At 34.0% G+C, this 10,209-nt stretch overlaps 1 protein-coding gene and 1 long non-coding RNA gene across 2 annotated transcripts; one reads left to right on the forward strand and one right to left on the reverse strand.

Annotated features, from left to right (window-relative positions):
• Positions 1-2,781: 2,781 nt before the first annotated feature.
• LOC132166277 (uncharacterized) lies at positions 2,782-4,294 on the reverse strand. The gene is made up of 3 exons (XR_015909487.1): positions 4,124-4,294; positions 3,617-3,997; positions 2,782-3,494 (listed from the first exon to the last, which is right to left on the reverse strand). It is a non-coding gene; the product is annotated as an uncharacterized LOC132166277 (long non-coding RNA).
• A 4,181-nt stretch (positions 4,295-8,475) lies between these two features.
• On the forward strand, positions 8,476-10,139 carry LOC132166403 (uncharacterized). The gene is made up of 3 exons (XM_059577207.2): positions 8,476-8,686; positions 9,053-9,120; positions 9,206-10,139. The coding sequence occupies exons 2-3, from the start codon at positions 9,092-9,094 to the stop codon at positions 10,029-10,031; spliced, it is 855 nt and encodes a 284-aa protein (XP_059433190.2). The 5' UTR covers positions 8,476-8,686; positions 9,053-9,091; the 3' UTR covers positions 10,032-10,139.
• The last annotated feature ends 70 nt before the right edge of the window (positions 10,140-10,209 follow it).

A 10,209-nucleotide genomic window follows, 5' to 3' on the forward strand; every position in this document is an offset into this window, starting at 1 on the left:
CACACAACTCTTTGACCAAAGGAATCATGCTTGTCAAGATACCTACATATCCTTTTTCCTCTTGGCTTTATCTATGATTTATGTCCTTTTGCTTCTGTTGGGAATTTATTTCGCACGTGCACTTCCACGTGCGTAGATTGGATCGGATTTCTAGATGCTACTTCATTTTTTTTTTTTTTCCTTTGTCTTTTTTTGTTTATTTTTGTGGGTGATCTTGAATTTTGTTGCAACCAAATTTGCCAAGTTAGTGGTATCCCATCGTTTAACACATGCCATTTGGGTTTAATAATTAGTTGAAGAGCAAATAGTCTACAAGGTAATAATCAATAATTGACCAATTTCTGTTTGTTTTCTTTTGAGAATACTTAAAATTAGTCTTTAGGTTTCTGATGTAGGGGGAGCGGGTGGAACTTATCCTCTACGAGCCTCAATAATGAAGATGTGAATTTGAGGTTGAATTCTTTCCAACCAGAGGAGAATGATGCAGATCGTGTAGTCAAACAGAAGCCAACGTTCGAACGGCCAAGTGGAACGGAAGACTGGTAGAATGCCCCATTCGAAGCCCGTTTGAAATCTCGTTTGAACGACCATATGTTAAATTCCAGTTTTTATGCTTTCAGTAGTTCCCCTTCGAATGGACATATGTCCCGTTCGAACGCGTAGCTTTATTTGTTTCATTAAACTAACATTATTTAATGTTTTAATTAGGTTTAGGGTTTTAGGAGCCTATCAGTTGCTTTGATACCAACTGATGCAGTCTGGCTTGGTGGGTTGCAGCGAAGAATAATAATAAAGCAGCGGATAGGTAATTCTATATCTTGAGTCTATCAATAATCTAAGAATTCTTTTTGAAAAGTTAGAAACTCTCTAAGTTTTGAAGAAAAAAATGAATAAACTCAACTCTGAGTATTCTCATTGATAAAACTGATTCATAAACAACTATGACTTTCTGAAGGCTATAAGCATGTATTTATAGTCCCAAAACTCCTAAACCTAAACACGAAATATAAACTCCCAAAACCCTAAACCTAATTAAAGCACGAAATAAAGTCAATTTAATAAAACAGATAAAGCTACACGTTCGAACAGGACAGATGGCCGTTCGAAGGGGAACTACTGAAAGCGTAAAAACTGAAATTTAACATATGGCCGTTCGAACGAGACTTCGAACGGAGCATTCTGCCAGTCTTCCGTTCCACTTGGCCATTCGAACAGTGATTCGAATGGTGACTTCTGTTTGGCTACCCGATCTGTATTATCTTTCCCTAGTTGAAGAGAATTCGATCTCGAATTCACATCCTCATTATTGAGGATTGTAGGGGATAAGTTCCACCCGCTTCTCCCTACATCAGTTTCTCATGATTTCAATTTCGTCTTTAAGTTTTTAATTTCGACGGAATAGTTTTTTCAAAAAATACCCATTTTTTCAAATCAATTATTTCGTCAATCTATTAGTACATTTTTTGTAATGTTGAAAGACGATTGCATGAGTTATATTAAAATGTTGTTTTCACATGTAGATGAAAAGATTAATCGTAGGGTTGGTGCTTTATTGTTCGCATTCAAATGGGGTCTATGTTTGTCTGCATTAGGTTTAGGTCCATGTGTTTTTAAGTTAAAGTGTGGTTGCAATAATACAAGTAGTCTCCATGTGAAATGTTTTACTGTTTTAGGAATGATTTATAGGAGTTATAATGTGTTGTTCCTTTCACGCTTAGCTTGATTTGCACATTTGCACATGGGAAGCAAAAATTATGATCAATGATAGTGGGTGTCATTTTATGTGTATATGGGCGCGCACAATTATATATGTAATTAATAATAAGAAAAAATTATATTTTACTTCACTCTAATTATCATCGTTTTTGAAATGTTCTTCAATATTTTAATGAACAAAGTTTTTCTCCAAATTGAGTTGGTGGAATTTCTTTCAACCTAATCTATAAGAGTGACATGTGTCTTTTTTTTTTAATAACATGTGAGATGCACATAAGTTTTTAATAAAATTTATTTCAACTTTTTTCATGCTATTAAAAAAACATGTGTATCTCACATGTTCAAGGGATACATGTCACTTTTATAGATTAAGTTGAATAAAATTTCTAACCCAATTTAGAGAAAAACTTATTTTAGTATATCTATCATTAGGGCTGCAATTAGAGGTATACACTGCCTTAGACAAACAATTTTTGGCTCAAATCCGCCTCCGTTTGAGTCACTGTTCGCCCGTCCACGAGCGGGCGGTTTTGGGGCCTACCTGCCCATACACATCCACTTTGGATCGGTTTTGCTTGTCTTTTGGGCCTCATTATGAAAAAGATAAGTTTTGGGTTTCTTTATATGTTACATAAATCAGCCCATACACATAATAATATTAATCTATTGAAAAAACAAATTGCTTATGAGCCCTCTTTTGTGATACGAAAACATTACAAAAATGACAGTTTTCATTTAAATTGGATTGGAGAAATTTCTTTTAACCTAGTCTATAAAAGTGATATGTGTCTAATTTTTTAATAATATGTGAGATGCACGTGATTTTTTAATCAAATTTATTCCAACTTTGTTCCTTTTATTAAAAAAAAACATGTAGGAAAAGAAAGGAAAAAAGGATCTGGGTGTCTCCGTAACCCATTTTTGTCACTTTTTTTTTTTTTTTTTTTTTGGTTCCTCTTGCTGTTTCCAACCTACCAAACAGGGCATGATCTGAAGATTTTTCCATCATTTAGGTAGATAATTATGACTGAAAATCAAACAGAAAAATTATAGTTGGACAAATGAAACAGAGGTTATAGTTGTTTGTCACATGGTATTGATAGATGGCAAAGCAAATTTGTTTATGGATTTCATTGAATTCAGCAAGTATATCACATTCTGTAATATATTTCATTTTCTCTTTGTCATGTTGGTGCCTTGGAAATGCAGGGCCACAACTTTCTCATCCTTTAGTTGATAGACACCATCAAAGCTGCTGAAGTGCTCTGTATGTCACTAAGGGGTTGGTTTCAGCTGATAGGAGATTTCATTAAAGCTTCTTCAACATGAACAGTCCAGAAATAGTGGATTTTTAGGAAGGAATATGATTATACGGTACACCAACGATGAAAACAACTCCAATGTGTGGATTGGGAACCGACACACACCTATACAAAAGTAGTAAGGGAAATCTCACAATGGTCGCAGACGGCCTGTTGAAGATTCTGCATGATGGAGGGAACCCCAATTCCATTGAATGCTAATGAAGCAACACCAAACTCCATTGCTACTGTAGAAAATTCAGGAAACCTCAAAGTGACAGAGCTGGATTCTGAAGAATCAACCAAGATGGTCTTTAATGCAAAGCTTTGATTGAGTTACTCTGTTTTGCGGTAACTGATGACACTTGAGAGAGAAGTCCTCTCGAACATGAAGAGATTCTCGGACAGTCTTGTCGTTTGTCCAGATCATGCTACACAGCACGTGTTGATAATTCTGAAAAATAGACAACCAAAGTGCTGCTTGCACAAAAACAGAGACATATATGTGAGATTAGATTAGAGATTAAAAAAAAAAAAAAAGTATAAATTGAGATTACATTAACAATATTCTATAAAGGATTAGATAATCAAAGCTTTGCCTTAAAGACCATCTTGGTAGATCAAGATTCTTCAGAATCCAGCTCTGTCACTTTAAAGCTTCCAGAATTTTCTATAGTGGCCATGAAGTTTGGAGCTGCAGCTACAGTAGCATTCAATGGAATTGGACTCCTTTCATCATGCAGAATCTTCAACAAGCCGTCTGCCTCCATTGTGAGATTTCCCTTACTACCTTTGTGTGTGTGGGTTCCTAATCCACACATTGGAGTTGTATTCATCGTTGGTTTTCCATATTCCTTCCTAAAAATCCACCATTTCCGGACTGGTTGTGTTAAAGAAACTTAATTGAAATCTCTCATCAGCTGAAACTAACCCCATGGTGATAGTAAGGGAGCACGAAGACCCAGTTCATCCGTCTCGCCCTACACCCAATACGGAAATGTAAGTGAGAAGAAAATAAATAAATAAATCAACAACTTGCAGTGAATTTTTTTTTTTTTTTTTTTTTCTCAGGAAACAAACAGAGGAGGCAAGAGAAAGCTGTGTACTCTTTAGAAGAGGTTGCAGGAGAAGGCGAAGACGACGGTGAAGATGATCTGAACCAACACGCGCTTTTCTTGATCGCGGCGGCATTTGTTAGCGTCCGCCGCCGCGATCAAGAGAGAGCAGAGCCCGCCTTATTGGGTTTAAGGTTTTTTTTCAGATGAGCTGCCGATCCAAGGTTGTCTTTGCTATTTATAGAGCTGCTGCTGCTCTGCTTCTATTTCTCAATCATCTTTAATTTCTTAGATGCCCTTTCACTTTTACATAATTTTTAAATGAATCAAATGTAATTCCTTTTGCGTTTTCCACCCCTATTTTTTAAAAAATTTTAACTAGGGACTAGGGATTTGTAGAAGAGCAGAAGATGACACCAAGTTTCTTCTTCACCCTTGCCTAACATGCATCTTTGGTACATGGCAGAAAGTTTTGGCCCCTTAAATGGCTGTGATTGGAAAAGGGCCGGACTGGACCGGACTCAAAAATAAAAAAATTTCTTCTTAAAATCAGCTCCAACATTCTTGCATTTTACATCACATCAATCATTTTTTATTACTATTTAAATAAAAAAATCACTACAAACAAATTTTTTCACTTTTTTTATACAAAACATTCTTATTTTTTTCTCTCATATCAATCAAACATGCTATACTACCATTCAACTCCCTTTTTTCATTCTATTGCCAAACACAGCCGTGGAGACCCAACATCCAAAAATGATACTTTGAGAGAGGTTAGGTGCAACAATTCATTTTATTTTAGGAAAGGTTGATATGTGACTTTCTATGCATGAAAAAAAAATGAAGATGGCAAAAGTAATATTAAGCAAACGCAAAATATGTGCTATCACAAAAGTAATATTAAGGTAATAGACTAATTTTGTTCATCATCCTATTATTTCTTTTCTATTTTCTAAGTTGATGTGCCGTGAAAAACACGTCTCATTAATTTTAAGGGATAAGAAAGAGATAATGGGATGACAAATAGTCACGAATTACGTGATATCACAGTTTGACTTTAAGTCATTTGCCTACCCTAATCTTATCACCAACGCTCTCCCCATCATGTTACTTCCTTTAAACACGTAAAAACAGGGAGAGCTTTCGTAATAGTTTGGTTTTTTTGATCAAATTATTAATCAATATTTTCCTTAAATGTTCATAGATTAAAGCATCATCTTCATTGTAGTTTGTAGGTAAGCCTAAACTGGGACGGGGAAAGTGGCCAAACAACTTTTATTCCCAAAGTTCATGTGTAGTGAAAAACACGTCACATTAAATTCAAGGGATAAGAAAGAAATAATAGGGATGACGAATAGTTACAAATTACATGTTATTACAACTTGACTTTAAGTCTTTTGCCTACCCTAGTATTATCACCAACGCTCTCTCCATCATGCTACTTCCTTTCAACACATAAAAATTGGGAGAGCTTTTACTATAGTTTGGCTTTTTTGAGCAAATTATTAATCAATCTTTTCCTTAAATGTTCATAGATTGAAGCATCATCTTCATTGTAGTTTGTAGGTAAGCCTAGAATGGGGCGAGGAAAGTGACCAAACAACTTCTATTCTCGAAGTTGATGTGCAGTGAAAAACGCGTCACATTAATTTCAAGGGATAAGAAAGAGATAATGGGGGTGACGAATAGTCAAAAATTACGTGTTATCACAGCTTGATTTTAAGTCCTTTGCCTACCCTAGTCTTATCACCAACGCTCTCCCCATATGCTACTTCCTTTCAACACGTAAAAACAAGGAGAGCTTTTATTATAGTTTGGTTTTTCTGATCAAATTATTAATCAATCTTTTCCTTAAATGTTCATAAATTGAAGCATCATCTTCATTGTAGTTTGTAGGCAAGCCTAAAATGGGAGGAGGAAAGTTACCAAACAACAACCACATGGCAATCAGTTGTTGGATCCCTTCCCCCACCTTCCTCCCCCTCTTTTATTTCCGAGATTACATGTAGACATAATTTACCGCAACTAATAATGACGTCCCACCCACTCCCTTAATTTCGATCCTCACTCGTGGAGTTTCGTGGGATTTTCTTATTTTCTCGATGGTTATGTTTATTATATTGGGTCGCATCTTTCTCAAATTACAGTAAAATGCTAATTATATCTATCTAGTTTGAATGTATCGGTTGAGTTGCTTGTATTTGTATTTGTATATATATATATTTTTTTTAAAGTTGTAGTTAGAGGAACAATTCATGTTGGTGCGTTGAATTTGGGTTGTGTCAATACATAAATATAAAACTATATATGTCAAGTTAATCTGACCTATTTAATTAAACGAGTCATACTTTTTAATTATAACCTTCAAATTTTGTATTGGGTTCGTGTTAAATTCGTTGGTTATGTCAAAAATTATCAATTATTATGTTGCATGTTAGGTTCGACTGTTCGAGTTATGTTAATGTATGAATATAAGACTATATATATATAGGTCAACCTTATTCTGACTCATTTGATTAAAATGATCATATTTTTTAACACTAGCCATTTAATTTCATATTGGGTTCGTGTCGGATTCGCAGATCACATAACAAATTGTCAATTTTAGTTTTAGTTTTTTCTTATATACTTCAAAAAAATAATAATAATAAATAAAATAAAATAAAAAAACATTTCCCACCTACTCACCAAACCAGATGTATGAATTGGGAGCCAATTTCAAATGTCAAATTTTTTTTTTTCTTCTGAAAATATGTTAGGAGTCAATAAGTTCTTCATATTTGGCCTATATTCTCTTATAATTAACTATTAGATTTATAGAGTCCACCATTAACTTACGTAAGATCTACATAAGTCTATAAATCTAATTGTTAATTGTAAGAGAATATGAGTCAAATATGAGAAATTTATTGACCTCTAACATTTCTCTTTTTCTTCTGTCATTTTATTGCCATATGAGCTGAAACCCACGGTAGACACATGGCATAGAACATGCATACACCCCCTTCCACCACATCACGCCACGTCATTTACACTCTACAATCGGACGACAACTCACACCCTTCTTAAACTCTTTTCATCCAACTCTGTTAAAGACTTTTGTCATAATTGTCTTTACTCGATCAAAATAAAAAATTGAAGCTTTAACAAAAATAGACAGAAAAAAAATTCCAAAAAAACAAAAAATTATGCCACGTGACGTCTACAATTGACACATATTACATGTCAAATGAGAGTCACGTGGCACTAATTGATAGATTTGACTTGACATACGATTAATTAATTGGACAATATGTTGACAGATAGATCAATTTGAAATTAGAGAAAAACCTAAGGACTTAATTGTTAACATTAAAAATTTAAGGACTAAATTGAAATTGCATGAAAACATAGGGATTAAATTTAATTTCCCCCCCAAAAAAAATCCCAAAATTGCAACCCACTAGGTCCAAAAGGCCTCAATAGGATCTTTGGACCAAAATGCAAAACTTAGGAATGCTCACTTTCCAAAAAAAAAAAAAAAAAAAAAATTATAAAATTTGCTCTCAAAATGACGTGTCACAATCCTATGAGACGGAGATACATAAATTACATGGGATTAAGTTACATAATTTAGTGAGCAATTTTTGAATTTTTTTTTTGGAAAATGTAACATTTCTCAAACCGAAAAGCATATACGCAATCACACTGGGCTAAAAGGGCATTGGGCTTTTGGGCATCTCTAAGCATCTGCTTAGCCCAATAGACAGCTTAGCCCAATAGACAGAAAAAAGGTTCATTACTAATAATTTATACACTAAATATGACAAAAAAAGAAAAAGAAAAAGAAAAAGAAGAAGCTAGTTATGTTGTTTAATATGACCCTGGCCGGTGATGAATTTTTTTAGTTAAGGATGTTCAAACTCCAATTGAATATGAAGATTCATTTTATGAGGTTATATGGAATTATTTCATGCTCGAAAACATAAGATTTTTTAGGTAAATTTTCACAAATTTAGTATATAACAATAATGATAATAATATTTATATTTTTTCATGTCAAAAAATAGATGAAAATATATTTATATTTATAATATAATTTTTTTTTTTTTTTTTTTTTTTTTTTTTTCATTTTGACCTGAAAACAATACTAAATAACTTGAGAATTTTGTTAACATCTCTCCATTTACATAATAATAATAATAATAATGCATGGAGAAATAAAATAAAATAATCTAAAATATTTCCAAAATTTACTATAAAAAAAAAAACTATTTCCAAATCACTCTTTACATTAAAATTTTTATTTGTTAAAAAGACAGCCCCAAATTTAAATTTACAAAAAAAATAAAAATAAATAAAAGAGTAGTGCATCTATATAATATCCTTATTGTGACAGGAAAGGAAACGCGCAACGGCTAACGAGTCCCGTTCATTCCTAACGAGTCGGTGATTTAGGTCGGTGATTGAAGTCGGTGATAGAGTACTATAAAAGAGTCCCCATTCATTCCTAACGAGTAACAGCTAGGTTGTTAATTCTTGCGTCTCATCTCTCTGTTTTCTCTCTCAATTTCAAATTTCTCAATCAGTTTCCGATCATCGATTTCTTCGACGAAGGGAAGCTAAAAGAAGGTGAGATTTCTTAATCACACAAAAAAACTGAACCTAGGGTATTTTATTTTATTTTCCTGTTTTCTCGGGTTTTCTCGGCAGCTAAACAGGGTTTAAGATAATTGTTCTTGGGTTACGGCGTCTTTTGGTATTTTCATTAAACCCGTTTCCGAGAGAATGCAAGAAAAGAAAGAATAATAGTCAAGATTTTAAATCTTTTTATCCCCATTGTTTCTTGTTTCTGTTTCATTGTTTTTGTTTATAAAAAAAAGGTTAAATATATATACGCCTAGTGTGTTCAAGACTCAAAATCTTGGGTTTTCTTTTTGTTTATGTTTTGGCTGCCGGAGAACTGAAACTAAAATTGAATTATGAAATTTGTTGCAGAGAACTACAATTAAGCCTGTGCAATCTACTGTCTCTTCCATGATGAACATCCCGGTTTCACAAGTCCGGTTAGTTATCAAATAGATTATAACCTTTTCTTTTTTCTTTTCTTTTCTTGTTTTTGACATAGTTTCTGATGGGATTTGTGTGTAGGGATAAGCCTGAGAAAGTGTTGAAGGCCAAAAAGAAAGTAACATTCGACCCCAATGTAAAAATCTATGAATATGTTTCCTGCAATGAAGTTTCAGATTTTTATATGGAGAATGAAGGTAATTACCAGAATTGCAAGGAAACTCATGATGAGCTAGACTATGAGGATGGTTATCTTGATAATATTGATGATCTCAGTGACAGAGATGACAATGGGGGACTAATGGATAATGACTTGTATGATGATGATGAAGGAATTGTGGAATTGAGGAGAACGATTTCTGCTCCTCCTGTGTTCACTGAGGAGTTTGATAGTCCCATGCCAAGAGGTAGGCATGGTTATGTTCATGCCGTGCTGAACCCAGTAGAAAATCTAAGTCAGTGGAGAACTGTTAAAGCTAAAGGGGCACCTTCAGTGAGAACCGGGAAAGAGAACTTTGTTTCAAATCAAGAACCCCAGGTTCCCTTCAGTTCAGAGCCAAGTGTCAAGGAATTTTCATTCAGTTTGAAGTCGAAAGGTGATCAAGCCAAGATGTCAAACCAGAAAATACCATGGAGTTCTTCAAGTCGATGCCTTGATGAGATGTCCACAATAAGCACTGCTGGGACCTACTGGAAGCACAGTGGGCCTTCCTTTGTAGGAAGAGATAAAGCATATGGTTCTATGATTGTGCAAGATAAAAGAATGAATCAGTTGGAAGAGGTGAAGCCAATTAGGTCTAACCCATATGCTCGAGATAGGAGTGCTTCACATAATCCTCTGTTGATGCCAGTTGAAAATCTTGCTCAGTGGAAAGCTCTTAAAGCTAAAGGTGCATTGGAATTTTGAGTGATGTTTTGTAGCAACTATATAATAGTTAGATCAATTTAGTTTTGTATGACAGTTGCTAGCTGTTGTAATTTCTTAACTTTTTTTATAAAATTCAATTTTCATTCTTGGTGATTGCATATTGATATTCCTTTCTACATTCAATTAAACCAACCAATTAAACACCGTGGCAATGAAA

Source organism: Corylus avellana, chromosome 11 (assembly GCF_965113065.1).
Source record: "Corylus avellana chromosome 11, dhCorAvel1.hap1.2, whole genome shotgun sequence".
Taxonomy (NCBI): Eukaryota; Viridiplantae; Streptophyta; class Magnoliopsida; order Fagales; family Betulaceae; genus Corylus; species Corylus avellana.